Raw genomic sequence first — 27,515 nt, 5'->3', positions numbered from 1 at the left:
TCTTTGCTCATTAGACTCATACGGAGACTTTCATTAGGGTCGGAGACGTGCAGATGTACTCCCCCAGTAATTGTCAAAACAACCAATGGTGACTCATAGAGCAGACAGAGCCCTTTAGAAGCTTCCCCATGCGTCCGCTGGTGGCTTTTTTGGTTCTCGGTGATTTCTATGGTGGACTTTACAAACGAGACAGAAACCATACAAACAGTGACAGACCTACACCCCACCTCGGGCACAGCCCTGACCCTGTTCCTCACCCTTTCTTGTTGTTTTGCTACAGTACCCTCTTCTGATACAAATTATGATTTACCAATCAAAGAAATGAAGCAGCACAGTAGACTGGTTAGTTAGGCCTGGCGTGAGGTGATGTATTGCAGGCTACTAAGGACATACAAGATTTAGCTATGACTATGTGAAATAACCAAGCTAATAAACATATATTTTACATATACATATATTTTATTAGCATATATACTATGTTCATGAAGAATGGGAACCATAGTTTTTTCATGACTCTAAATGTCAAGTGTGTGTGTGTGTGTGTGTGTGTGTGTGTGTGTGTGTGTGTGTGTGTGTGTGTGTGTTTGTTTGTGTGTGTGTGTGTGTGTGTGTGTGTGTGTGTGTGTGTTTGTGTGTGTGCATGTATGTGCATGAGAGAGAGAGAAAGAAAGTAGCTCTCAGAAGAAAAAATGTTGGGAGACCCCTGGTCAACTCCATGCCTCAAGCATTCACGTTACACTTCCCCATGCCCCCTCTCTCTGCATTTCTAAAACATTTCAGATCTTTTGTTTTTGGTTCATGGGAAGTTCTGCATTTCCTGAGACTGAGTGAGACATAAAAAGCTCCTGGTTCCTGAATTCATACTGCCATTCTTGGTTAAGACACAGGAGGCAGTTTTTGTCATGAAAATGTGAAACGACAGTGAAACAGACGCTTTAAAGTGAGTGAGTGACCTAATTGGAAGCGGCCTATTTTCCACAAAAAAACTCTATAAAAGAGGGAAAGCCAAGGTGTAAAGTTTTCCTGCAGAAATGGGATTTATTCCCTACTTGTGGCCTACTGGTTAGGACTTTGAGCTTATAACCAAAGGCTTGCCGGTTCGATCACTGACCTGTAGGAAAAATGTGGGTGAGGGAAGTGATTGAGCTCTCCCATGCCCACATCCACGCTGAAATGCCCTTGAGCCCCTCACTGCTTCCCGAGCGCCACTGTTGAGCAGGAAGCTCACTGCTTCGGGTTAGTGTGTGCTTCAACCTCACTGTGTGCTGTGTGTGTTTCACTAATTCACGGATTGGGATAAATGCAGAGACCAAATTTCCCTCACACGGGATTAAAACATGTACTTATCAAAATATATACTTATACTTACTTATATTCCTGCCTCAAAAAATCAGTATACTCAAACGGTCAAAGCTCCATTCTCATGAAACATCTCTATGTAATGCCATTCTGATGAATGATGACTGTTGTGTTGGAACATCTTGCTAGACTTTCTAAGCTTGTGTAGTGTGAAGTGGTGGCTTACATGTGGTGTGATGTGTGATGTGTTATGTGATGTGCACGGTGTTGAAAGATGTGAGGAGGACAGGAGACATTTCCTGCGACCCTGTGTGTGTGTGTGTGTGTGTGTGTGTGTGTGTGTGTGTGTGTGTGTGTGTGTGTGTGTGTGGTGTAGCTGTGACAGCAGGTGAGAAGCCATTTTCTACACATGAAACACAAGCGCCCACCGTCGTGAACTTAGCAGGAAACTATTCACACAGCACAAAGCCTATTGAACCTATGCCTTTTCACTTTCACCTTGTCGCGCACACGCACACATGCATAGATAGGCCTACACACACACACACACACACACACACACACACACACACACACACAAACACTTTCCTCTTTAACAACTTGTATAGGTCCTAACCCAGTGTAACAAGTAAGTAACTCATGCCTCCTATCAGACTACATAAAAAAAATTATAATTTAAAAGTCGGTTGATATGGAGAATTCTATAACTGGGTGGATCAAACAACATCACACCAAAGTAACATCATCACAACATCTTTTAATTATGAGGTTCACACACAAGACTAAACCCCCTTTGTGAACTATTGCAGCCAATACAAACATATCATATATACTGTATATATATACTGTATGTGTGTGTGTGTGTGTGTGTGTGTGTGTGTGTGTGTGTGTGTGTGTGTGTGTGTGTGTGTGTGTGTGTGTGTGTGTGTGTGTTTCAAATCCAGGTTGGCACTACAGTCTTGGTGAACCCCGACCTTTCTCTCTGCATCACATGACCGGTGTGGTTTGTGCAGGGGATAGAGGCCACAAGCCGCTGCCGCCTGCCTAGCCAGGTTAGGGGTGCTAAACCTGAAGAGTGGTGTGGTTTGTCACACAGAAAAACACCTGCTGTGTGAAAGTCCCTCAACCAATACAGTAGGAGAGTCAAATGGCAGGGGTTTCTTGTGCCTGATTACAATTTTCCTGTTTATCAAAACAACAGTATGAAACAGAATTGTGTGGGGGTACTTTGGATAATTGTAGGCCTACTCACCATGAAATAAACATCATGCATGTCAGAGCCTGTCGCTTTTAGCATCTACAGTAATAAACCCCTGGGTCGCCCAGACATCCATGACGTTTATGCTCTGATACTGGCCTATAGCACAACAACTGTCAAAGGGAGCTGTTTACACTCACTTGTGGCAAGTAGGAAGAACATGTATAGTCTGTTCACACAAAAAGTGAATTACTGTAAGGGATTTTGGACTCCCCGGTTTCCGTCTCTCATTATCATTGTCTGTGTATCATGTGACAGCACTATGGTCGGTCTGTGTAATCATACCGCGATTCATAGGCGCGACCTTTCTCCGATTGTAACAGTGATGATCTCGTGGCATTCATTCAAAAAGATCTTTCACTTCTACAAAAGGTAGGCTAGCCCAAATCCACCTCCCACATCGATGACGTAACGGCGTGGCCAGCCCATGACGCGCGTTGTTGATAGTGCGAGTCTGTGCGGCAGTGGTGGTGGCGGTAGGTTGTTCTCGCGAAGGAAATTTGTATTGTTTATTCGACCTGGATCGCAGTATATGCGGACAAAGTCTTTTGGAACACCGGATGGTCCAACTGTGCGTTTGTATTGGTGATTTGGCGCGTATACTTTCAATCGATTCACCAGGTGCCTCGTTACAGCGTAAAATTGCACCTGACAGCGACAATCTGAAGACGGCGTGGATAACAAAAGCTGGACGAGCACCAAACAGCTCCATCCAACCAAACAGAATGACAAATCCGATGGTTTAAACTGTCAGTTGTCAACATTGGGTGTAGCAGAGTGCTATTTGCAAGGGTCTTTGTGTCGGGTCGTTGTAATTTAGAATCGCTGCCGTTAAGGAGAGAATAATATCGTGTTTGGCAACATGAACGCGCATGTTTGCAGGACAAGGAACGCACAATCGTTTGCACTGTAGCTTAAAAAGCAGTGCCATCTTTGAGTGTTACTATTGGATATGTAAGCTCTATTGCTTCCAGCGTTATAGCAAGCCTACGTTTTTTCCGGAATTTTATGAAATATATACTACTTGAAAAAACGAGTTGCCTAGCCGACATTGCCAGAGAAACCTTGCCGCACAGCTGAAGTGCAATAGTCTGCGAATTCATTCGAAGGTTTGATGTACCCTGAACGAAATTAACGTGAAGATGTGGGTCAACCCCGAAGAGGTACTGTTGGCTAGCGCGTTATGGATGACCGAGAGGGCGAATCCATATTTCGTTCTTCAGAAAAGGAAGGGTCACGGCGACGGCGGTGGAGGACTGGCAGGTAAGCGCACCAGGACATGCAAGGTGCACGGCCCTCGCAGCTGCGCGCGTCTCGCATGGGTTACTTAACAGCATTAAATGTGATGCAAGCTAGCACCGTCATGCCGAATAGCAAGGGTACCACATTGGTTGCTGTGATGAGTCAGCTGTTTGGCACGCAATTGTTTGATTTTGTCAGGTGCGGTTTACAATGTCAGGTGTCCACAGACGGCCACTGCATTAAAGCAGAATGCGGTGACCAGTTTTGAATCACATAGTCGACTGTTTGAATCTCTGTCAACCTCGGTTAGTTTGAAGCAAATCAGTGTAGTAACGTCATTGCACTTAATGACTATTAGCAGAACAATGTTATATTTGATTAGAAACTCACGGCTATTGAATGTTATGGGCATGTAGGCTAGCTAGAGCTGAGTCCTAACGTTTGCAATGTTTTTATGCTGCACCATCATATAGCCTACCACCATTTATAAATATGAAGCAGTCCAGCAAAGTAGGTCACTAATATTTAACCAGTATAGCAGGTTGACTGCTGAATAGCCACTGTTCTGTCATGAGGTGCTCTACAGTAGAGGTTTAAGCTGTAGCCTACTGTACCTTACATGAGGATGTATAAAGATACACTGTGAGCTGAGCCATCTGAGGGCTTCTGCTGAATCATCTGCATCTCATTTTGCTCCAGTAATTGTAGGCCACCAAGATTAAGCATTAACAGCAGGCAGACTCCTTAGTGACCTAAGTTGACACACACTGATGGTATAGGTAGTTGTCTTGTCCATGTGACTGTGTCTAATAGTCACTTGATATGACAGAAAATGGTGCAATATTGCCCAATAAGTCCAAGCAGCAGGAGAGAGAGGCATTGCGGATTATGTATCAGTTGACTCCGTCAGAGTCCGTGGCGTGAAGACCTCCTGTTCTCATATGAAAGTAGGTCAGTGGGTCTGTTAAAGATGTTCGATGACCTTCAGTTGTGTGGGATATCTTTAATGCCATCAAAGAAAAACACTGGAGTATCGAGTTGAATGCTGACCAATATCAAGGCCGTCAACGGCTATCCATCTCACTTGCCTAATGCCATGTCATACCTACAGGCTAGAGAAGAGGGCATCTGAGCCGTCTCTTTGCCCCTCTCTCTTGCCTAATGCCATGTCGTCTACCTACAGGCAAGAGAAGTGGGCATCTGAGCCATCTCTTTGCCCCTCTCACTTGCCTAATGCCATGTCGTCTACCTACAGGCAAGAGAAGTGGGTATCTGAGCCATCTCTTTGCCCCTCTCTTTGTTGCATTGCCAGCGATGCCGAATGGAGCACAAAGCAGGCTATGGTAGGCAGGCGATGATGTCATTGTTATGTAAATGCAGAGCGGCGTGCCAGTTGGCACTGGCAGCAGCACCGAGAGCCAGGGCACACAGGCACGGCCCTGCCCTCCTGCCCCAGAGGAGTGGTGGGAGTGGTGGCATTGGTACCACCTGGGCCGTCTCCCGAGAGACAGAGGGTTTATTTATAGGTTGAGGGACGGTGACAGATGTCTGCCAGATTTGTCCATTGATCAACTACTGTGTTGATTAGAATCATAATGTTGAGGGCCAGTTCATGTCTTCACGGTCTGTAGTCCCAATGGACTGTTATGCAGTCCGACTTCACTATTCAGCAGCATCACATGGTTCAAAACAGATAAGTGACCCAGCGCATTCCTCGTCTCCCTGTGATTGCCTCCATTTGTCTCCCTTTGCGACCCACCTGTATCGGGAGACTTCCATCAACCGCTGTCAAAAGTCATTGCCAAAGGGATCATAGCTCACTCTCCGTCTCAGTCTGTTAAACAAGGAGGCCAAAGCAAAGCCAAGGCGACCCCCATTTTCTGCCTCGCCTCCTCTGCAGCCCTATCAGGTTTGTGTTACTTGAGATGGTATTGATTTTCGAGCCATGGCCGGATTAGCCAGCGAGTGCATTGTCTGGCAGCGAGCACAGCAGAACTTGGAGGAAAGTGCAGGGATAACAAGATGGAATTGGAAAGAGGCTGGGGGGAAGGGCAGGCGAGCAGGGAGTTAAAACAGCCACAACAATGAGAAACTGAAAAACTCCTCGCTTAGAAACAAGGGTCGTCCAAGGGTGCGCTCTCCGTTATTCAACACAGCCTGCTTTGTAGACTCAAGCAGGTTCAAAACATCATGTGTTGTCAGCTGTGTTCGCTCTTACCCCAGGAAACTAAGGCCTCTTGTCAGAAAGGCAGAGATCAAAAGAGGTGTGTGTGTGTGTGTGGGGGGGGGGATCATATGGTCTAATGGGGGTTTGTTTTCCCATAACAGGCGTGCTCCAGACCAGTGGGTTGGATAGAGGAGCTTTCTCCCTATTGCTCGAGGTCATTCTTATATTTGTACTTTTTATTGTAGGGTTAGAGCTCAGAGAGTCTTGTTTTCATATTTAGCATTTGATCAGTGATATGATGGATGAATGTCTGCTCTCTACAGCATGACTCATATTGCCCAAAAGAACATGACTGGGTCTCAAGTATCATTTGCAATCAGCAACAGACGTTTGTGTATGCCTGATGTATATAGATTTAGGCTATTTACATATATCACAGGTCAGATGGTAATCCCTAAAAAAGGCTTAAATCATATCATATGATAATCCAACTTGGCCTATTATAAAAGTGAATCTTCGTCAGAAGAAAATGTTTTAACCTAAAAGACTAGAGTCAATGAAAATAGTAAAATTACACAAAAGTACACTATACACTGTGATACCCCTTCCTATTCATTTGTTTTTTGAGGTGGTATGAAGTTACAGAATACTGTGGGTTAGCGATCAAAGAACAGTCAGGCTGGGAGAGATAATAGGCTAACCACTTTCACTATGAGAAGCTCCATTATGAATTGTGATTAACTGGTGATAGCAATGAATCTAAATGCTGGTGTAAGGTTTTATATGGTCAGCCATTGGAGCTTATGATATTAGAGTTCAGATGATATCACATATATCTGTACCAGTGTTCTCACTAGATCAGATCACAGTTAATACCTGCTATGAATAATGAATCATACGTAGATCAACACCTGCTATGAATAATGAATTTCTAAACATATGTTCCGTGTCCTCTCTCCCTGGTCGTGTGGCCCATACCTGGCGATGCCCAGTAGAAGCAGATTGATTTGGGCGGTTTGAGACTAATCATGAACTACTTGGCCTCGCTCTGTGATCTATGGTGTCAGTGAACTCCATGCGGTAACTCAGGGAAAGTGTCAACTGAGTAACACCCCCAGCAGTCAGCTTGAAGCGGCTGTCCTGGCAGGTTGTTACAAGGGTGGTATGCCAGTCCGTGGGCACTAGTTAATCTACCAATCAGTATCTGAGCACTGCCCAGTGTCCACCCAGTTTACGTCTTAATTTGGTTTTAGATGTGAAATGACTTGTGACGACTTGTCAGACTTCGATTGTAAAACCTTCTCATGATGGGGCCGTAAGCACAAACGTGAGATTCGAGATTCACCCCACCCTTGGATATGTCCACTTTTACTGCTTTTATAAATGGAATCTTGATCTAAATACTATAATACATACTATAGTAAATACTATAGACACTGTAGGTGATCGACCACAGAAAACACTGATCTAACTGGTTGGACCCTCGCTCTCTATATATATTTGTGTGATGGACCACAACAAACACTGACCTGACTGGGTGAACATTCTCTCACTCTGTTTGTGTTTGTGCTGTGAGAGCTTTGAGTCTCTCCACTCATACATGTCTATTTTTGTTGCGTTCTTGTCAGATTTGGGTGCTTGAGTCAGAGAACAGAAGAGCATGTGAACTGATTCAGTCAGAGCGTGCAGTTGAATGGCTCTGGGATCAGGAGATGGAATGTGATGGTGGATGTACTAACCTTCTGTTGCGCTATTTTTTAAGATCACATCTAGATATTGGATTAAGTGATACAAAGTTAAACATTTCCTTAGATCAGTTACACTGGTCTTAACCATATGCAAACCATCAATACTCTCTCTCAGTAATGCTCCTGCCAAAGAGTCAGGCTTTTTCTTTTAGCCTGTGAGTTTCATCAGCGCGTGGTGTGGACAGTGTGGGTTCATTAACACACGTTCAGAGTTTGGTCTCCATAGCTGAATGACGCTATGGAGACGCTGAGCAGTCACGGCACATCAATAACAAGTGCTAAAGTATGTGACACATTCTAGGAACAAAGAAGTGAGATTTTCATTTGTTTCAAATCCTATTTGAATATGAGTCACTCTTTTCATCTGCATTTGTGTAGAATTCCTCTCTCTCTCGCTCGCTTTCTCTCTTGCTCGAAGGCTGTTGATTATAACCACATTTTTGTGTCAGATAAAGCATTCAGTACTTTTCACAGGGATGCTGCCATACGCATCACTCTGCGTAAGGATAGAAGCTGCCGTTAGGATGGCCGGTGTTGCTCTGCTGAGGTGTAGGCCTAAAGCTTATGAGACACAGGGCCATTTCTGAACAGTGTTTGGCCACTTGCCCTCTGCTATTGGTCATTATGCGCGCTGGAATTTCCTGCCTATTATAAAATGGATAGTTCTTGATTATGATTGGCTGAATCGCGTTCTATGCCGTTGTATATTTAAGCAGTAAGCCCCGAAAGGCCGTTCTGTATTGTGAATATAGCCCAGCGATAACAACACTCCTCAGCTGTGCTATATTTACGATATAGAACGGCCTCTCGGGGCTCACTGCTTAATTAGCCAAGGTTTATTGATAGTGCTAAATTTCCTCTGCAACAAGGGTAATAGACAGAGGAAGGCTACATGTATATGGTAATACTTTTATTTCTTCTTTCTTGCTAAAGCACTTATCTGATTGAGATGAATTGGGCTATTAAGCACTACTGTAGAGACCACTCCGCAGAAGGGAGGTTCAGTGTTGCAGCGGCCAAGAGCACATGGTCGTCTCTGGTGCCTGGCAGAGTGAATGAGCTTATTGTACCAGCATAGCACACATTTGTGTTTGAAGCAAGACTTCCTCTTTCAGATGGAGGTTCGCCCAGAGGTTGCTTTTTCTGTTAAACTGTTTATCTTTTGTGTTAAAATGTTGTGCATGTGTCAGCATAATCCGCCTTGCATAGCCTATGAGAATGTTTGCCATTTTGACTTGATAGGCCACTTTCCACAGTATATGGTATTCGAGCCATCTTTTCTTTTTTGATGTTGTGGTTTCACTGCTTTTCTAGATCCACATTCAGTGTTAATGTATAAAAAGTATGTTTTATACATTAACTCCTAACCAGTGAAAGATGAATTATTTTGCACTTTTACCTTTACAAGCAGAGTGGATGTCTATAGTCAGTATTAAGCACAGGTTGATGCACAAAACAGCACAATCCCTGACTTTGGGATCCATTATTTCCTAAAAGTTTAAGAGAGCAACTGGAAGTAGAGAATGAAACAGTAATGGCATGTAGTATATGGTGGGATTACGTTTTCATCTTCACAGCCTGACGCTCCAGTGACCATTCAGCATCTGACAGTAAGTGGCTTTTGTATGGCTGACCTGCTTTTCCTGAGAATCTGATGGTCCTCTCCTCTCCTCTCCTCTCCTCTCCTCTCCCCTCCCCTCCCCTCCCCTCCCCTCTCCTCTCCTCTCCTCTCCTCTCCTCTCCCCTCCCCTCCCCTCCCCTCCCCTCCCCTCTCCTCTCCTCCCCTCCCCTCTCCTCTCCTCTCCTCTCCTCCCCTCTCCTCTCCTCTCCTCTCCTCTCCTCTCCTCTCCCCTCCCCTCCCCTCCCCTCCCCTCCCCTCCCCTCCCCTCCCCTCTCCTCTCCTCTCCTCCCCTCCCCTCCCCTCCCCTCTCCTCTCCTCTCCTCTCCTCTCCTCTCCTCTCCTCTCCTCTCCTCTCCTCTCCTCTCCTCTCCTCTCCTCTCCTCTCCTCTCCTCTCCTCTCCTCCCCTCTCCTCTCCTCTCCTCTCCTCTCCTCTCCTCTCCTCTCCTCTCCTCTCCTCTCCTCTCCTCTCCTCTCCTCTCCTCTCCTCTCCTCTCCTCTCCTCTCCTCTCCTCTCCTCTCCTCCTCTCCTCATGACAGGCCTGCTGGTGGGAACGCTGGATGTTGTGCTGGACTCCAGCGCCCGTGTGGCTCCCTACAGGATCCTTTACCAGACGCCCGACTCCCTGGTCTACTGGACCATCGCCCATGGTAACACACTGCTTACACACACACACTCACTCACACTTACTCACTCACATAGAGACACACACACACACACTCTCACAAAGACTCATACACTCACACACACACACACACACACACACACACACACACACACACACACACACACACACACACACACACACACACACACTCACTCTCACATAGACACACACACACACACACGGACACACACACTCTCACATGGACCCCCTTTGCAGATCATTCTCTTGTATCCGGTGAGAGCATGCTCCTATATCCTCTCGCCCCTCATCAGATTCCAAATGCCAGGCATTGCGTCATGTCCCGGTGGGCTTGCAGAGGAAGGCCCTGGTAAAAGCATGGGGGGCGCAGATCAATGCCCGCGTCCCCCTGGAGTGGGCAAATCTGCTGCTGTTCCACTTACTATCCTTTCTGAGACCACGTTATAGTCCATGATGGGGACTAGTAGTTCTGTGTGGATCATGTTTTCATACCATTGTCATGCTGAGGAAGGTTTGGATTCTGGGTTGTCGTGGATTAATATTTGTGTGGGAAGGTCACACTCTTAAAGGTCCCTCAAAATAATTCTCAGATCTATATTTTGCATTAAATAATCCCCAAGTATCCCCTTGGCTGAGCAACACAGGTGGACTTTTCTGTCTTACCAGAGCACTCTCCACTTGTCTCGCCTCAGGCTTTCTGTTGAAGACACTTGGCCTTTACTCTGAGCTGGAACCTGTCCACTGGGTGACATTTTCTTATATTCCTAGCAAGCGAGCTGTACCATGTGCGCAATTGAAGTGATCCACTGAAGTGACCCCTAAACAGTCTGTGGATTGTAGATACTCTGAGATGCTCTGCAGTGCTAGAAAATGGTGTCTGGAGAAAAGCCTCCTGGGTCTTAAAATGGCCCCCATCCACCCTCTCCTGGAGAGCAGAGCAGGGTTAGCTGCCTCCGAGGCATCTGCTAACGCCGCTCGATTGAAGAGGAGAGGAGAGGAGAGGAGAGGAGGGGTGTGTGGCCTGTCCCTTTATTGCATAATGGAGGTCCACTCCCGGGCATTAGAGAGGGTGGTGGCTGTGTGCCTCTGTGTTCTGGTGAAGGTGGTTGTTTTGAAGTGCCCCTCTCACATTAGGGGTGGGAATTGGCAAAAATGTGATGATCCGAAACTAACGAGCCACGATACAATATTATTGGGATTCTTAACATATTGCGATGGAACAAGTATTGCGATTTGATTCTGCAATATATTGATATTCCCGTCTCCCATATTATTCAAAGGCATTACAAAAATAAGTAAAATAACGCTGTTCAACTCACTCAACACACACAAGCACCCCATACAGAGGCTACACCTTGCTCCCAGCTAAGTTGAATAATGTCCACCCACCCATGGCTGATTAACTGTTAGCAGCAAAGCTTTTAGCCCTCACTGCTAAGCCATTCAGTAAATTGCATCAGCTATAGGGGGGCTTAAATAGTGGGGTCATCTCAAATGAGTGCCTAATTAGGTCTGAAGCTGGCACGCTGCTATGTCTGAGTCAAGTCGTGTCCTCAGGGTAGTCTGACGACCTTCTCGCCCCCTCGCCAGCAGGACGGCTTGCTAATAGCTGCAAATCAGAGTAGTTGTTGGTACTGTAGGTATCCTCGGAGAGAAGTCACAGATGAGCACTTCATGTGAGAGCTGCGTACAGTATAACATATTTGTTGTGATCTAAGGAGAACGTGTTTTCTGGTCCAGAAAGGTGCTCTGTGCGCTAGGCTAGCTATCGATCACAATAAAGCACCATTCTCTCTAGACACTTCTCAGGCCCCGTTGGCCTGTCAGCTGCTTTAAAGAGGTTATTTGCTTAGTCAAACAGCGAGATTATGGTTTTCAAAAGGGAGTCATGAAGCTCTGATGAAGACATCCTAATTTTAAGGGTGGTTAATTACCAGAACTTGAAATGAAATGGCAGTAGTTTAGTGGTGGATCAGTAGATTTACCAGAAGGCTGGTAAATGAGGCTATCTCCGTTGCTGCTTCTAGCATGTCCGTCTTGTTCACGATTTCTTCCATACTGACCTGCTCTTGGTTCAGCTGAAGCCTGCATTTGCTTTGTTGATATACTGACAAAATACATCTATACTGACAGCAATTGATGAATTGATGAGTCTAAACACATCTGTATAATTCTTACAACAGTTACTGATCTTTACTAATGTGCATTCTGTCTCTCATTCTCTCTCCCTCCCTCTCCCTCTCTCCCTCTCCCTCTCTCTCCCTCTCTCTCCCTCTCTCTCCTCTATGTTTCTCTCCTCTCTCCTCTTTGCATGTGTATCTCTCTTCTCCTCAGGGAGCTCCAGGAAAGAGATAACCGAACACTGGGAGTGGCTGGAGCAGAACCTTCTGCAGACACTCTCCATCTTTGAGAACGAGAACGATATCACCACCTTCGTCAAGGGCAAAGTACAGGTAACCAGAGCTATAGAATAGAATAGAATATATACTTTTTTGATCCCGTGAGGGAAATTCAGTTCTCTGCATTTAACCCAATTTAACCCAATTAGTGAACACACAGCACACAGTGAACACACAGTGAGGTGAATCACACAACCCAGAGCAGTGAGCTGCCTGCCCAACCAGCGGCGCTCGGGGAGCAGTGAGGGGTTAGGTGCCTTGCTCAAGGGCACTTCACTATATTGCTGTGTGTTTCTGTGTGTTTCTGTGTGTGTGTGTGTGTGTTTCTGTGTGTGTGTGTGTGTGTTTCTGTGTGTGTGTGTGTGTGTGTGTGTGTGTGTGAGTGCGTGACCTGAGCGTGTGGTGTGTGTGTGTATTCATGCGTGTTTGTCAAGCTTGATCAGTCAGAAGTGTGTGGAGTAGACTGGTCGTCTCCCTCCTGGGGTTCCCAGTGGTCATGAGGCACGGCTTAGGTCCCCCATGCCGCGGTCACACACTCGCCTCACACACTCGCCTCACACACTCGCCTCACACTGGCCTCACATGCACCAGCTGGAGGAGAGTCCAGCCCTTGAATAGTCCACCCAGGATATTTCTGCTGTACACAGTTGTACACCACTGGCTTTTTTTTTTTTACTGCTGTTTTATTAGTTCATAACAAGTTTGCTTGCCAGAGAGAAAACAGCTTTCAGTGTTCCTCGCCCTGTTTGCCCTCCCCCCAGGGCAGTTAGACACAGAGATTGCCCAATAGCGAGAGGAGTAAAGAGAAACAGATGTGACTTGTTCTGATCAAATTATTTGATCTTCTCTCACTCTTTCTCTCTGCTGCTCCCTCTGTCTCTCTTCTTATCGCTCTCTCTCTCTCTCTCTCCCTCTGATTTGATTTTGAATGCCTCTCTGCTTCCTTTTCTCTCTTGCCTCTCTCTGACACGCTCATTTCCTCCATCTCTTGGCCTCTCCTAGGGTATCATAGCCGAGTACAGCAAGAACCACGACGTGAAGGAGGACGACGACACGGACAAGTTCAAGGAGGCCATGGCCAAGTTCCGTAAGCTGTTTGGGATGCCGGAGGAGGAGAAGCTGGTCAACTACTACTCCTGCAGCTACTGGAAGGGCCGCGTCCCACGCCAGGGCTGGCTCTACCTCAGCATCAACCACATCTGCTTCTACTCATACCTGCTGGGGAAAGAGGGTATATAAACACACACACACACACACACACACACACACACACACACACACACACACACACACACACACACACACACACACACACACACACACACACACAGCATCAACCACATCTGCTTCTACTCCTACCTGCTGGGGAAAGAGGGTATATACACACACACACACACACACACACACACACACACACAGCATCAACCACATCTGCTTCTACTCCTACCTGCTGGGGCAAGAGGGTGAGGGAGGAGGCTGTACACACACACACACACACACACACACACACATACACATTATTAAATTGTTCATATGGGTGAGGGAGGGGGCTATATACACACACACACACACTGTTAAATTGTTCATATAAAAATATTCATGTATGCTCATAGCATCTGATTCTTTAGCAACTGATCCAAATCCCATGCAGAAGAAGAGTGACTCTGCGCATGCCTGGTGTGCTGATGAGAAAGCAGGCCTCTCTGTGCCAGTGTCTTCCCACATTCACATTACTTTGAGTCCAAATGTCATCTAAACTTTTAATGGCCTGGCTGAGCTCCACTGACCTTTTGGAATGGATTCATACAGTAGATGCTGTTTGGGGTTGTGCTGCCTCACTGGGACTCTTGGAGAGCTAACCATACTGTACACCTCTCTGTCTGTCTGTCTGCATCCTTCTGTTCTCTCACCCTCAACCTCCTTGTGTTATTCCATGTATCATATCATCTTGAACATCCCTCCTCTCTCTCATTCTCTTCGTCTCCCCTTTTTTTCCATCTCCACTCTCCCGTCTTCACTCCTTTCTATCCATTCCTTGCCCCTCTCTCTCTCACTCTTTCTTTCTCTCTCTCTCTCCCTCCACTGTCTCTCTCTCTCCCTCTCCCCCCCTCTGTCCTCCTCCTCGTCCTGTCCTACAGCTAAGCTGGTGGTCCGCTGGGCGGACATCACGCAGCTGGAGAAGATCGCCACGCTGCTGCTGCCGGACGTGATCCGCGTGAGCACGCGCTGCCACGACCACGTCTTCTCCGTCTTCCTCAACATCGCCGAGACCTTCAAGCTCATGGAGCAGCTGGCCAACATCGCCATGCGCCAGCTGCTGGACAACAAGGGCTTCGAGCAGGACCGCTCGCTCCCCAAGCTCAAGAAGAAGTCGCCCAAGAAGGTGTCTGCCCTCAAGAGGTGAGTCCGGGTGGGCAGGTGGGAGCTGGCTGAGAGCTGGCTGAGAGCTGGCTGAGAGCTGGCTGAGAGCTGGCTGAGAGCTGGCTGAGAGCTGGCTGGTCAGGATTGATGTTGTGTACAGTTATCAGAGCATAAACTTGAGTCATTTTTCTTGCTGCTGTCAAGTTTACAGCTGCGGCCCATGGGGGGGCGTAAGATCAAAAGGATGGACAGTGTTGTGGTGTTCAGTTCAGCCAGTCCCAGAGTAGGTTTTCATATCTGGATGGCTTTGTGCTCAGATTAAACTCTCCTGTGGTGATGATTGGGGGGGGGGGGCTGCTTTGGCTTGTGTTCAGCTCTCTTTCAGCAAAGCTAATATCACCCCTAACTACCCTAATATTGCTGCTTGGCCATTGCAGATGGGACCAGTTGAGGATGTATGTAACTTGCAGAGGTTTTTTTATGTTTTACACAATCGACATTAGAATTGAGTGTTTTACAGTCCTACAGCCATATTCAGTCAAGGGAGGTGTTACACCTCTGATGTTGTCCTACACTGAGTAGTTATGTTCAATTTGTCTGTCATTGGTCCTGTGTTCTGGTCACCTACTGTGAATAGGTCAAGATTTTGTCCAGAGAAATATGCTTGGGTTTAGACTTGCCAAGTTTGTTCTTTGTGCTTCGACTTAAGAGAGGCGTTGCTAATCCTAACTGTAAAAGTGGATTACATTTCAGGAGATTTATAATTTTCAGCATATGCAGCTATATGTATAGTTGCGTGTCAAGTCTGCCCAAAAAAAACCACTCAACTCTTTGTGACTATTGTTTGCAGGCTCAGTGCGTGCACATTGGGATTATGTGAGTCCCGGTGTTAGTTAACGTTCGTCGTAAACAATAGAGACCCCAGTCACAGTCTTAAAAACTCAGCTGAATTGTGATGACAGGTGGTACTCTGTAATAGGCTGCACATATGAACCATATTATACACCGAGGGCAAACAAATTCACCACTGCCTTGTGTTAAATGGGCATGTACTGTACCAAAGCATCTTAGACAAAGCCTTTGTGTGACCCTATAAAACCAAGCCTTTTTGAAAAACAAATCTTGACTGCTAGTCTTTTGCAATAGATGGTTTTATGGCGTACGGGAAGGTGACCCGCTGCTGTTTTTATTGTGTTGCTTTTGCTGACAAAGCTGTCCAGAGCTGCGCAGTACTAAATCTTCCTCACGCTGCGTGTTTTCCACCTCTTCCTGCTTCCTCACACCTGCCTGAACTCCTCAGCGTACAGTAACTCCTGATGAGGGGAGTGGGCCTGATTAAGCTGACCGAGAGCGTGGTGACTGCAGGATGATTAGATGGAACATCCAGGAGCAGAGTAGTCGTGGAAACGAGCAGTGTAGTGCCTGGGGCAGAGGACAGCTGTTAAAGCTGGTGCTGCCTCCTTTGCCCCCCTGTCTGTCCATGCAGTTCAGGCCCTTGTGCTGCCTCCGCTCCCCTGTCTGGCCATGCAGTTCAGGCCCTTGTGCTGCCTCCGCTCCCCTGTCTGGCCATGCAGTTCAGGCCCTTGTGCTGCCTCCGCTCCCCTGTCTGGCCATGCAGTTCAGGCCCTTGTGCTGCCTCCGCTCCCCTGTCTGGCCATGCAGTTCAGGCCCTTGTGCTGCCTCCGCTCCCCTGTCTGGCCATGCAGTTCAGGCCCTGGAGGACAAAGTCTTTGAAGTCAAAGCAAAATTTACATTTGCTTACTCAACTGCCTTTTGTTTATTTATTTATTTCTATCTCTCTCTCCCTCTCTTTCTCCCTCTCCCTCTCTCTCTCTCTCTCTCTCTCTCTCTCTCTCTCTCTCTTCCTCTCCCTCTCTCTCCCTCTCTCTCTCTCTCTCTCTCTCTCTATCCTTCCCCTCCTCCCATCACTCAGGGATCTGGACGCGCGGGCCAAGAGTGAGCGGTACCGGGCACTCTTCCGGCTGCCCAAAGACGAGAAGCTGGACGGCCACACGGACTGCACGCTCTGGACCCCGTTCAACAAGATGCACATCCTGGGCCAGATGTTCGTCTCCACCAACTACATCTGCTTCACCAGCAAGGAGGAGACCCTGTGCAGCCTCATCATCCCCCTCAGAGAGGTGCGTCAGACATCACCCACCCCACCCCACCCCACCCACATCACTCACAGACAGATTGACAGATTGTGTGTCATGACTTTCACCACTATTCAGACAGTCCATTCGCCCTTCAATTTGTGCTAGCAGTTGCCTGTTGTTGCTAGGATACAGAGGCAATCATCTTTGCCATACTTCTGTCATTCTGTATTGAGCAGTCAATCCATTAAAGAGGAACTATGCAGGTTTGCAGATTTCTTCGCTGTTTTCGCTTTTGCTTACGGTCTTACGGCCATGTTGCTGTAAAGCACTGAAGCACATCAAGGCAGCAGCTGTCTGTGAGTGGCTTGAAACATTGAGACCCAGTTGTAATCAATGCTCACATTTCACACAGTCCACTGCTTTTGTGTGTGTTGGTCTGCCAGGTCACCATTGTGGAGAAGGCGGACAGCTCCAACGTCCTGCCCAGCCCGTTGTCCATCAGCACCAAGAACCGCATGACCTTCCTGTTCGCCAACCTGAAGGACCGCGACTTCCTGGTGCAGCGCATCTCCGACTTCCTGCAGCAGACCTCCTCCAAGATCTACTTTGAGCGCGAGATCACAGGCAGCCTCAACAGCTCCGACGATGAGGTGGGCACTGCTCCTCCATCCAGACAGCATCTGCGGATCACAGATCACCACCAGCACACTAGAGTACAAACATGACATCTTGAACAGGTCACCATGACGCTACACGGCACACGACAGTGATGGAACATACGGCATAATTGTGCAGGGCAGTGTAACCAGTGCATGGACGTACTGATCATAGTTGAGCATGTTGTTCAAAAACTGCAATCGTTTGAATAAGTAGGATACAAAGTGAATATTAAAGAAATGGCACAGACCTCTGTACTGGTGTTATGTAAACCAATCCTATTGTAGCTTGAAACGAGATCCAGCAGAAGGTTTTACCCAAAGAGGCTTAGGTCTACAAATGATGCCCTAAATTTGAAGCCTACCAATACCTTTTGAACAGCATGTTGACATGAATTTATAGTAGAAAACGTAACCTCCTGTTCATAGTGGAAGGCTAACCTGCTGTTGGTGACTGTCTTGAGGCTGAGTGTGTATCTCCAGTGGCAGTCAATTCATCATCAGATGAAGGATGCAGCTGTACTCATGCTGATTATAATAACCATCCTATTCTTCATCTTTACGTGAAACATGCCAATGTGGCCCCAGACCAGCAGTGTGTGTGTGTGCGTGTGCGTGTGTATGCGTGTGTATATGCGTGTGTGTGTGCACGCGTGTGTGTGTGCCAGCTGAGTGGACCTGCCCAAACCCAGGCTAAGTGGTGCATTACCCGCCCACTCCCAGTCGAGCGCTAATTGGGCTGCTAATGCTGTTAGTGGTGACTCAACAGGGCAGCTCCCCACAGAGGCTACAGAGTGGCTCTCCTCCAGCACAGCACAGCACAGCACAGCACACCCTCCCTGGGATCATCTTACACATCGTACTATACACTACACTCTAGTGCACTTTAGCTGCCCTGCTGCTAGCGTACTGGGAGCTAATGAAATAAAAGCGTCGCTGACATGTAACAGTAAATCAGATGACATGACGAGGAAGCTGCACACTGGCTCATCTGCTGTGGCTCGTCAGACTGATGAAGTTAACTGGGCATTTATGAATAACTAGAATCTTTAGTTTAGATTATTGAACTGAATGACCAGAAATTGTGTGTGTGTGTGTGTGTGATCGTTATCTGTGTTTATGTGTAAACGTTCCTGTGTGTGTGTTTCTGTGATTGTTGTGTGTGTGTGTGTGTGTGTGTGTGTGTGTGTGTGTTTGTGATTGTTATCTGTGTTTATGTGTAAACATTCCTGTGTGTGTGTGTTTCTGTGATTGTTGTGTGTGTGTGTGTGTGTGTGTGTGTGTGTGTGTGTGTGTGTGTGTGTGTGTGTGTGTGTGTGTGTGTGTGATTTGTTATCTGTGTTTATGTGTAATTGTTCCTGTGTGTGTGTGTGTGCGCGCAGGTGTACTCCCAGCAGGGCAGTCTGCTCTCCTGCAGTCCCCAGCGCAGCAGTGTGAGCTCCGAGACGGAGGGCGAGCGCCAGTTCAACCTCAACGACAACAGCGTTCCCACGGCAACGCAGGCCCTCATGACCATGTACAGACACCGCAAACCTGAGGAGTTCAACCCCAAACTGGTAAAGCATTAAGCACAGGCGCGCACACACACACACACACACACACACACACACACACTAGCACACAAACCCACCCATGCATATACTACAGTATGTGAACACTTCTTCAGAGACTGTGTTCTTCAGTGCATACATGTAAGCATTCACCGTCACTCACTCACTCGCTCACTCGCTCGCTGTGAAGACACACAGAAGAAGCAGCTCTACAGTGCATACAACATGGACATGACAGACAACACATTACATAATAGATAGATAGAAACATTGACACGCACAAGCTACACAGCACAGAGGAGCCCATTGGCAAGAGTGTAAGCTGCCCATGGAGCTCCAATAACATGCACACACATACACACACACATACATACATGCACACCCTGAAGCTGTGAGGGCACACAGAAGCAGCTCTCCCCTGGTCAGCTGAAGCCCAGCTCTAGCACTCACTGTGTGTGTGTGTGTGTGTGTGTGTGTGTGTGTGTGTGCGCTGTACCCTGCATGTTTGTTTGATCTCTTACTGCAGGCTTATGTGCAGATCCTACTTAGCAGCATATTACAGGTGTGTTGAAATGTCACCTTTCCTTCAGGATAAATCTAAATGTTGTAGAGTGGAGTCATTGTTGGAAAGACCAGCTCATCTGTTCCTATCCACAAGCTGCGAATTTCCTCACAATTAGGAAAGAGGCGTACAGTACTGTACCTCCCAATTTCGCACACTATATTTTGTCATCCTCACTCTTTGATACACTTTTGTGCTATCCACACTTGTAAGACCTCGTTAGCGATAAACACGCAGGGGAAAGAGGAAATGGAGGAGAGGCCTTTAACAGTGTATCGTCCCTTAGGCCTGCTTTACATTATTAAAGCACAGCACAGCACAGCTCTAGCTCTGCTCAGCTCAGCTCCGTTCATCACAGCCCAGCTGCGGCTCTCTAATGACTTTGCAGCAGCAGTGCAGTCGTGGGGGAGTGTCACGTGTGGACGACCGGCTCTAATTGGCCCAAGCACCACCTCATGAGTGCAGTAAGGCAGTAAGGCAGCCGAGAGGTGGAGAGGTGGAGGCTGCAGGGCAAGAGGGCTAGGAGGAGGAAGAGGAGGAGGACGAAGATGAGGACATTGCTCTCTATGAGGCTACAGCTACAGAGAGAAATGTCAGTAAGAAGATGGGGTTCAGTTTACAGGAAGCTCAACGTTTAGTTCTTTAGTGTCTTAGGCCGGCACCCACCAGACACAGCGGTCAGCGGTGTGGGCTTGACCCGCAGGATTTTCGAACAGTTTTCTGACCCTGCTGGACTGCCGCGCAGCAGACCTTTCTAGTTGGCTTTGCTCTGTTAAAAACAATGGAGTTCTAATTTTTTTCTTGTCTCGTCGCGTACGTGTCCGATGGGCGCCGGCCTTTATAGTAATGTATCTCTCCAGAGCTCAGGCCTGTAACTGGGGTTGTGTAAAAAGGCTGCTGTGACCTTTGACCTGTGTCCCTCGACGCCTGTGCTGTGTTGTAGGCCAAGGAGTTCCTGAAGGAGCAGGCGTGGAAGAACCACTTCCAGGAGTACGGGCAGGGCGTGTGCATGTACCGCACGGAGAAGACCAAGGACCTGGTGCTCAAAGGCATCCCCGAGAACATGAGGGGAGAGATGTGGCTGCTCTTCTCAGGTGAGCGGCTCCTCCACTTTAATTGCACTCACTAAAGCTCTCATGGACACGCACCGGCTCACTTCAATTCCATCTGCACGCTTCACACCTCAAGACTTTCCTGTGTGCTGAGATTCCTGTGTCCCACACGGTCCTAAACATGCAGACACAGATGAGGAAAGTGACTCTCACAGTCACAGAGTAATCTCATACTCAACAACTTGTACGCTTGCACTTAGATGCTCATATACTGTAGCCACACAACTGTGTACTAATCCCCAATGTTTGCCCTACATTATGCAAATATGAGCACAGTACTTGACCTTAGTGTGCTTTTGCACTCACTCACTCGCATGTGTTTTTGTGCACTCACATTCATACAGACCCACTTACAAAAAGACTGCACTCTCTTACGCTCACAAACATGCAAACAGAATGACCTACTTTTCCAAGCCGGAGTTGAGGTTTTAACCTGAGGTTGGGGTCTACCTCAGAGCATGTGCTGCAGGTGCAGCTAGCATTGTTTTTCGAGACTAAATCACGCTCATCATTCATGTCTCTGTGTACCCACACTCATTTTGGTGGAAAGGGAAAGTGTTGATGCAATGTTAAAGTACAAGAGCTGTTTGAGGTGATAGCCCCGTGGTTCTCAAAGTGTGGGGCGGGCCTCACTAAGAGACATGACAGGTGGGGCGTGACCAACAAGAACACATTTGTTTTTTTGTGCATAGCCTTAGTAATGCCTTTCTATTTTGACCTAGATGATCATATTCAAAACAAATTAGCCACACACAAACATAGTCATAAAGTCATAATCAGACCAACATACGAATTAAAATAATATCTGATCCAGCGAAGCGAGATAGTCATAAAGTCATAATCAGACCAACATATGAATTAAAATAATATCTGATCCAGCGAAGCGGGACAGGAAATGAAACGTTGAACCACAATGCGAAAATTCCCCACCAAGGGGGGAATGAGAGAAAAAGTTTGAGAACCAATGTGATCGCCGAATGACCTTCAGTTACGTGTTGAAGAATTGTAAATGAACTGTTGGTCGGTGAAAATGAATTTTGTGGTGAGTGTCCAACTGCCTGCTGCCGCCCACTACACAATCAGAGTTGAGGATGTGGTCTCTGGGGGCCAGTGAGGCTGTGTGACTGGGGTGTGGCGGGTCATCGTGGTGAGTATTTTCCATATTGCATTGGATCAGAATTTTTGTGAGTAATACAGAGAGTGGGTTATGATTCACAGGGATGTGACTTTGGCAGTGTGTGTGCATTTGAAGGTTGCCACACAAATAGAAACCTTATTAAATATGCATCAGCTTGGGATAAAAGCAGATACTCGGTAGCAGAGAACAAGGTTACAGCGTGCTAATACATTTATTTAGCAGGGAATGGTCAGTAGTTCCAAACATTTACCACTAGCATACTGTTGAACCAGTCTACTCACAACAGTGTAAATGCATTAGTCTTAGGAGATGCCAGCTGTAATCAAGAGGAAGTATCTCACTTGTGTTCAATCCCAGAGGAAAGTCAGGCTTTTAGAGTCAAGGCAGGCTCCAGTCGTGCAATTCAAAAAGCTCCACTGTATGTTAGCAGTGACATTTCATCACTGAAGTGTCTTTTCATGAGAGAATTATTTCATTTGGACTAGCCTAATATAATACTCATTTTTAGATAAAGTGGGTCCAACTCTTTTCAACCTGAATCCATGCATGCCTTTACTGTGTGAATACTAAGAAGCTTAGGATGAAGAGATGAGTTCATTTTGCTCTGTGACGAACAATTGGCCTGGCTCTGTGTGATAAGGACTGCATAATACTCTGATGCAGTGCTGAGCACACACACTATCACCCATAAACACACACACAGACACACACACAGACCTAAGCACATGGTAGTTTAGAGGCAAATAGAAAGCAGAACACCAGCCAGTTAATCTGTCATTGTAGTTAAAACAGTAATTGCACATCCAGTTCTCACAATCTAGTTACAAGTCATGTGGACAACATGGAAACCACACACTTTCTCTCTGCACACTCACATACAGTACACACATACACACACACAGCAGCATGTTTTAGATGCTACTCATACCACCGGCCTCATAACCTACTTTCTGTCAGGTTTTAGTCAAAGTAGCACAGTTAGGCTACTTCACTGTGCTGTCATTTTCAAGTCTTTTGTCCTGACGCTCTGAAGTGTTAATCTTCCTCCACCACACGGTCAGATCACTGTGTCCTACACATTAGAGTTTAGGCCCTGGGCCATGAGCAAGGAGAGTTGAGATGGTAGGACAAATGAAGGAACAAATGAGATGTTATTTTTTATGTAGATAGGGAAGTTGACAGGAAACGAGTTGAGGTAGGGACAGGAAGCGAGTGGGAGACCATTGGGTCGGAATATAACCGTGGGCACTCGGAGTCCTACGAGGTCGGAATGCTGCTGCATGCTGACCCTAGATGAGTTGTCCTTAAGAGGGACGCCATTTTTTTTTTATGATAAGGGCCATTCAGTCCAAGAATGATAACTATAACGATAACCATCAACAAATATTCTCATTAACTATTGTTCACACATAAACTATAACAATAGCAACATGAAGAATGATATCATAGGCAGGGGATCACTTTCAGAGTGATGTTTAGAACTTTAAAACATTAGAACATTAGCATAAGGAGAAACTTTGCTTATCGTTGGTCAATGTGGATGCTTTTATCGTTACAGTTATAGTTATGGTTATAGTTATCATTCTTGGTATGAACGGCCCTTAACTCCTCCTCCTCAGAGGGAATTACACCAGGGTTTAGCTACAAGCTCTTGCACAGTCAGTCAGTGCTGCAGATTGTGTGACAGCAAAGGTGATCTGTTGTTGGTGCCTTCACATCATTCGTGGTGCCCAGGAGCATGACCTCCACTTCCTTCTGTGCACTGTGTCACCACTGCACCCATGTGTGTAAGTCATCCTTGCTTAGCTGAGCTTCCTGTTCTGCTCAGAGGTGCTCCTTGAGTAAGCACTCTCATGCACCACATGCACCTCGTCCCATTACAGTCGAAAAGAACGTGTGATTCTATCTACTAGACTGTAATGGGTTGAGGTGTTCTATTAGACTTTTACACGGCTCTTCATAATGTTTCAGAATGCTCCATTCACTTTAATGGGCCTTCCCAACGCTCAGGGGTCTGACATGTCTGATGCCCTATCCTGTTCCCCATCGGGACTTATTTTCCCGATAATGTCCAACGTTCTATACATTATCCCTTATGTGTTGGGTAGAGGTGCTCGATTAGACTCTATTGGGTAGAGATGTTCTTTTAGACTTTATTACACAACTCTTCATAATGTTGAATAATGCTCTTTCCCAATGTTAGGAGGTCTGATACTGTATATCTGATGCCCTATCCTGTACCCCCTGTCTGGACTTATTTTCCAGATAGACTGTACTGGGTAGAGATGTTCTACTAGACTGTATTGGGTAGAGGTGTTCTACTAGACTGTACTGGGTAGAGATGTTCTACTAGACTGTACTGGGTAGAGATGTTCTACTAGACTGTACTGGGTAGAGATGTTCTACTAGACTGTACTGGGTAGAGATGTTCTACTAGACTGTACTGGGTAGAGATGTTCTACTAGACTGTACTGGGTAGAGATGTTCTACTAGACTGTACTGGGTAGAGGTGTTCTATTAGACTGTACTGGGTAGAGATGTTCTACTAGACTGTACTGGGTAGAGGTGTTCTATTAGACTGTACTGGTAGAGATGTTCTAGTAGACTGTACTGGGTAGAGATGTTCTAGTAGACTGTAGAGGTGTTCTACTAGACTACTGGGTAGAGGTGTTCTAGTAGTAGACTGTACTGGGTAGAGATGTTCTATTAGACTGTACTGGGTAGAGATGTTCTAGTAGACTGTACAGGGTAGAGATGTTCTATTTGACTGTATTGGGTAGAGATGTTCTACTAGACTCTACTGGGTAGAGATGTTCTAGTAGACTGTATTGGGTAGAGGTGTTCTAGTAGACTGTATTGGGTAGAGATGTTGTATTAGACTGTACTGGGTAGAGATGTTCTATTAGACTGTATTGGGTAGAGATGTTCTACTAGACTGTACTGGGTAGAGATGTTCTAGTAGACTGTATTGGGTAGAGATGCTGTTTTCTCCTTCTCTTTGATTTTAGTTTGAGTAAACCGTTATTGAAGCAAGCAGAGGACAAACATGTATGCTCTCAGTTATGCACATTTACCTGCATCAACTTAACGAAGCCCCGCCTTCCTTTGTCATATTCTCACACAGAGATGCATGTGCACATACATGCACATTTGAGCGATTGCAGCAGCATATTCCTAATTCATGCAAACATGCAAATACTTCATAATTTCAAAGCCAGCAATACTCTTCAACCTGCTCCTCATCACCCTTTAAGAAAGCCACACGTTACTTTCACAGCAACACCTACAAACAAAAAACAACGCACACACACACACACACACACATACACACACTGCAGCTGCTTCACACCTTTGTGTGCAGCTGTGACACTTGGTTCCAGTCACCAAGCCACAGCCAGTGCTCGTCTCTACTGAAGTCTCAGGAGTCTCTCTCTCTCTCCCTCTCTCTGTCTTTCTCTCTCTCTCTCTTTCTCTTTCAATTCACTTTAATTCAATTCAATTCAATTCAGTAAGCTTTATTTTCGTTCAAAGAGAAATGATGTTGCCAAAGCAAATACAGTATAGAAATGTAGAAAACAGCAGACCATAAAAATAACATTGAATTATACAACCGCATGACAGACTCTCTCTCTCTCGGGCTGCAATGTCACACAGAAACCTCCCCTGTCTCCGGCTCTGTCTCCGGCTCTAAGTCGAGTTCTGAGGGGCTCAGGCAGGACAGTAGTGTGTCGGGGTAATGGAAATGTGCCGCCATGCGCGACCGCTCCACAGAGCAGGCATATGGGCACCCGGGGGCAGCCTGCAGCCAAGAACCAGCCGCGAGTGTGTGTCTCTGTGTGTGTGTGAGTGCACTGTTCAGAGGTGGGCGTCGTAGTAATTATCCACGACGCTGATATTCTCTCAGGGCTGACGGGCTATTTTTGGCCTGTGTTTATTTGATAGCTTTTCTCTGATCTCCTCTGCTGTAATCCGAAAGCGGCGTGTGCAGTAGGGAGTGATGTGAAATGGGAGGATGGAGCGATGAGCGGATGTGGTAGATGAGCCGCACTGAGGACCGCTGCTCAAGGCCAGGGCTCTCTGGAGCCTCTTATGAGTACGAGCGCACATCACACAAATCCGCGGGATCCCATGGCAAGGGATCTCTTAGGAACTCACAGGAACTCTCGGCCTTTGCAAACGATCCTTTAGGTTTTTGTTTTCTCTCAGTCAGCCTCCTTCTCTGCCTCTTGGAGAGCAGAGGAGCTCAGCTTTGCTACCGGGGTGTGTGTGTGTGGTTCATCTCTGGCAGAGCTGTGGAGAGTCAGTGGGGTGCTGTGAGGCCTGAATGTATTTCTGGATCTGGGTGGCAGTGAGTCATACAATGTGGTAGCGACGCGTCATCACACTAGCCCAGCTGTGTGGATCTGAGCGTGGATAGATCAGATTGAAAGGAGGGAGGTTTCAATCCATTCAAACATCTACATCCAACCAAAAGGCTGTCCACTCATTCTTGAGTACAACAAGAGATGTGCCAGTCCTACTGTCTGGCCTGATGTAGCCTCCCATCTCAGAAGAGTAAACAGAATGACCTCATCAGGAGGGTGTTCTAAATACCGTAATTTCCCGACTATTAGCCGCGGCTTATACATTGATTTTGCTGTTAATATGGTGTTAATATGGTTTTGTTTCTTTTAACTTGCATAAAACACTGTCCTGCGGCTTATACACAATGTGGCTTATATACTGGCAATTACTCTATGTTTAGTGACAAACCTGGGTAGAGTTAAGAGTAAGTGGTAAAGCTTACTCTGGCATTGTTTTGTTGGTAGAATGAAGCCATACAACTCTGCTATTAGGAGGTTTTCTACTTTCTCGGAGTTATCTTTAAGGAAGTTTTAGTTTGTCACTAAACCGTGTACTTAGAATACCCTTCTGGTCTTCTCCATATGTAATGTGAATGGAGGGGGGGGGAAGAAAAGCCTTTTAGCATCTACAGACTATCACACACTCTGTCATATAGTTTGACTGGAGAGCCACCAGAGGGTCAGTAGCAGGATAAAGATGGTTCTTTTTAATAAAAAGATCCATCCTGACTGCCGTGTCTGTGTCTGTGTCTGTGTCTGTGTCTGACCAGGGGCCATCAACGAGATGGCCACGCACCCGGGCTACTACGAGGACCTGGTGGAGAAGTCCATGGGCAAGTACAACCTGGCCACGGAGGAGATCGAGAGGGACCTGCACCGCTCGCTGCCCGAGCACCCCGCCTTCCAGAACGAGATGGGCATCGCCGCGCTGCGACGGGTGCTCACCGCCTACGCCTTCCGCAACCCCAACATTGGCTACTGCCAGGTACACACACACACACACACACACACTGACACACATTTGTACTACATATACTCACACATATACCCAAATATCTGCTCAGATTTATCCTTTTCTACACAAAGATGCAGGGCTACACTATACTGTATATGTATAGCATATGCATTTTAGTGTGTTTACACTGAATGGATGCATACAGTACTTACACTACAAACACACAAAGACTCACAGCTCTGATGCGCAGGGAAATGATTCAGCATCCTTGGTGAGCACTGCGGTGGAAGCTGTCAACTAAGTAATATCATCTGAGAACTGCTACACACAGCTGTTTCTCAGAAATGTTCTGGCCATAGA

At 46.7% G+C, this 27,515-nt stretch overlaps 1 protein-coding gene across 1 annotated transcript in view; it reads left to right on the top strand.

Moving 5' to 3' along the window:
- Positions 1 to 2,994: 2,994 nt before the first annotated feature.
- Positions 2,995 to 27,515, top strand: part of tbc1d9 (TBC1 domain family, member 9 (with GRAM domain)) — a 36,512-nt gene continuing 11,991 nt past the window's right edge. Inside the window, exons 1-10 of the mRNA XM_062523175.1 lie at positions 2,995 to 3,820; positions 9,874 to 9,984; positions 12,315 to 12,433; positions 13,382 to 13,610; positions 14,518 to 14,779; positions 16,674 to 16,881; positions 17,283 to 17,489; positions 18,878 to 19,051; positions 20,551 to 20,701; positions 26,971 to 27,185. Of these exons, the coding sequence (XP_062379159.1) occupies positions 3,700 to 3,820; positions 9,874 to 9,984; positions 12,315 to 12,433; positions 13,382 to 13,610; positions 14,518 to 14,779; positions 16,674 to 16,881; positions 17,283 to 17,489; positions 18,878 to 19,051; positions 20,551 to 20,701; positions 26,971 to 27,185 (1,797 nt within the window). The 5' untranslated portion in view covers positions 2,995 to 3,699. The remainder of the gene's footprint in view (positions 3,821 to 9,873; positions 9,985 to 12,314; positions 12,434 to 13,381; positions 13,611 to 14,517; positions 14,780 to 16,673; positions 16,882 to 17,282; positions 17,490 to 18,877; positions 19,052 to 20,550; positions 20,702 to 26,970; positions 27,186 to 27,515) is intronic.

This window comes from Sardina pilchardus, chromosome 2, assembly GCF_963854185.1.
Source record: "Sardina pilchardus chromosome 2, fSarPil1.1, whole genome shotgun sequence".
Lineage (NCBI taxonomy): Eukaryota > Metazoa > Chordata > Actinopteri > Clupeiformes > Clupeidae > Sardina > Sardina pilchardus.
The sequence above is the reverse complement of the archived record's forward strand: the minus strand, read 5'-3'. Positions and strand labels throughout refer to the sequence as shown.